The sequence below is a fragment of the Antrostomus carolinensis genome, unplaced genomic scaffold (genome assembly GCF_000700745.2).
Source record: "Antrostomus carolinensis isolate BGI_N321 unplaced genomic scaffold, ASM70074v2 scaffold6310, whole genome shotgun sequence".
NCBI classification, from domain to species: Eukaryota; Metazoa; Chordata; class Aves; order Caprimulgiformes; family Caprimulgidae; genus Antrostomus; species Antrostomus carolinensis.
Window position 1 is genome coordinate 1 of NW_010287619.1, and position 1,568 is coordinate 1,568.

Sequence of the window (1,568 nt, forward strand, 5' to 3'; positions counted from 1 at the left end):
CTCGACCGCGAGCGCCAGAAGCTGGAGGCCCAGGAGAAGAAGATCATCGTGGACATCAAGAAGATGGCCAAGCAGGGTCAGATGGTGAGGGGACATCACTGGGGGACAAGGAGGGGACATGGAGGGGACTGGGAGAATATGGAGGGGACAAGAGGGGATGAGGGGACATGGAGAGGACCAGGGGATGAAGAGACCTCCAGGGGTCCATGGTGGAGACCAGGAGACCATGGTGGAGACCAGGAGATGGAGAGACCTCCAGGGGTCCATGGTGGGGACAGGAGAAAGCAGAGGGGACATGGAGGTGACCAAGGGACTGTGGTGGGGACCAGTGGACACAGAAGGATCCAGAACTCTTGGTGAGGACCATGGTGGGGACATGAAAGTGACTGGGACACCTGGGGGAGACCAGAGGAGCGAGGTGGGACCTGGGGGCCGACCTCCAGGAGACCATGGTGGGGACCAGGGGTCCATGGTGGGGACAGGAGAATGCAGAGGGGTCATGGGGACATGGAGGTGACCAGGAGATGGAAGAGACCTCCAGGAGACCATGGTGGAGACCAGGGGTCCATGGTGGGGACAGGAGAAAGCAGAGGGGACATGGAGGTGACCAAGGGACTGTGGTGGGGACCAGTGGACACAGAAGGATCCAGAACTCTTGGTGAGGACCATGGTGGGGACATGAAAGTGACTGGGACACCTGGGGGAGACCAGAGGAGCGTGGTGGGACCTGGGGGACCATGGAGGGGACTTGAATATTGGGAGGAGACCAGGGGACCATGGTGGGACTGGGAGATGCAGGAGGGACACGGGTGTTTGGAGAGGACCAGGGGACATGGTGAGGAGTTGGGGGGTGGACCATGGAAGTCCCCAGGTAACCACCACAGTGGATCCAAGGGGACCAGGAGGCTGTTGAGATGGTGGTGGGTACTGTGGTGGGCCCTGAGGGACACAGAGGGGTCCCTGGAGATGCCTTTGGCCTCTTGGAGGACCTCATGGCCACTTGATGTTCCCCTCTGTGACCTTCAGGACGCGGTGAAGATCATGGCGAAGGACCTGGTGAGGACACGGCGCTACGTGAAGAAGTTCATCACCATGAGGGCCAACGTCCAGGCCGTGTCCCTCAAGATCCAGACCCTCAAGTCCAACAACTCCATGGCCCAGGCCATGAAGGGTGTCACCAAGGCCATGGCCACCATGAACCGACAGGTGGGTACCCGTGGAGATGTCCCCAAGGCTGTGACCACCATGAGCTGCCCTGGGGTGACCACAGGAATGTCCTTCAAGAATGTGGCCACCACAACTTGACCTGCAGTGAGGACATCCCAAAAACTGTGGCCACCACAAGCTGCCCCAAGGCTGTGGCCATCTTAGGTTGGCCTTGAAGATGAGACTGTGGGTCCCACCAGTGGCTTCAGGCGACATCCCTGTGGTCATGGCTGCTTGGGGTGGCCATGAAGATGTCCATGAGACTGTGGCCACCATGAGCTGCCTCATGAGGGGATGTCCCCAAGGCCATGGTCACCATGGCCACCACTCCAGGTGGTTGTGGGGATGTCCCCAAGGCCATG

At 60.0% G+C, this 1,568-nt stretch overlaps 1 protein-coding gene across 1 annotated transcript; it reads left to right on the plus strand.

The window, feature by feature from the left end:
* Positions 1 to 3: 3 nt before the first annotated feature.
* On the plus strand, positions 4 to 1,206 carry CHMP2A (charged multivesicular body protein 2A; the record flags this gene model as incomplete). Its single annotated transcript, XM_010163521.1, has 2 exons — positions 4 to 84; positions 1,027 to 1,206. Coding segments are annotated over 2 exons (261 nt in total), but the record flags the coding sequence as incomplete, so codon positions are not given.
* Between the last annotated feature and the right edge of the window lie 362 nt (positions 1,207 to 1,568).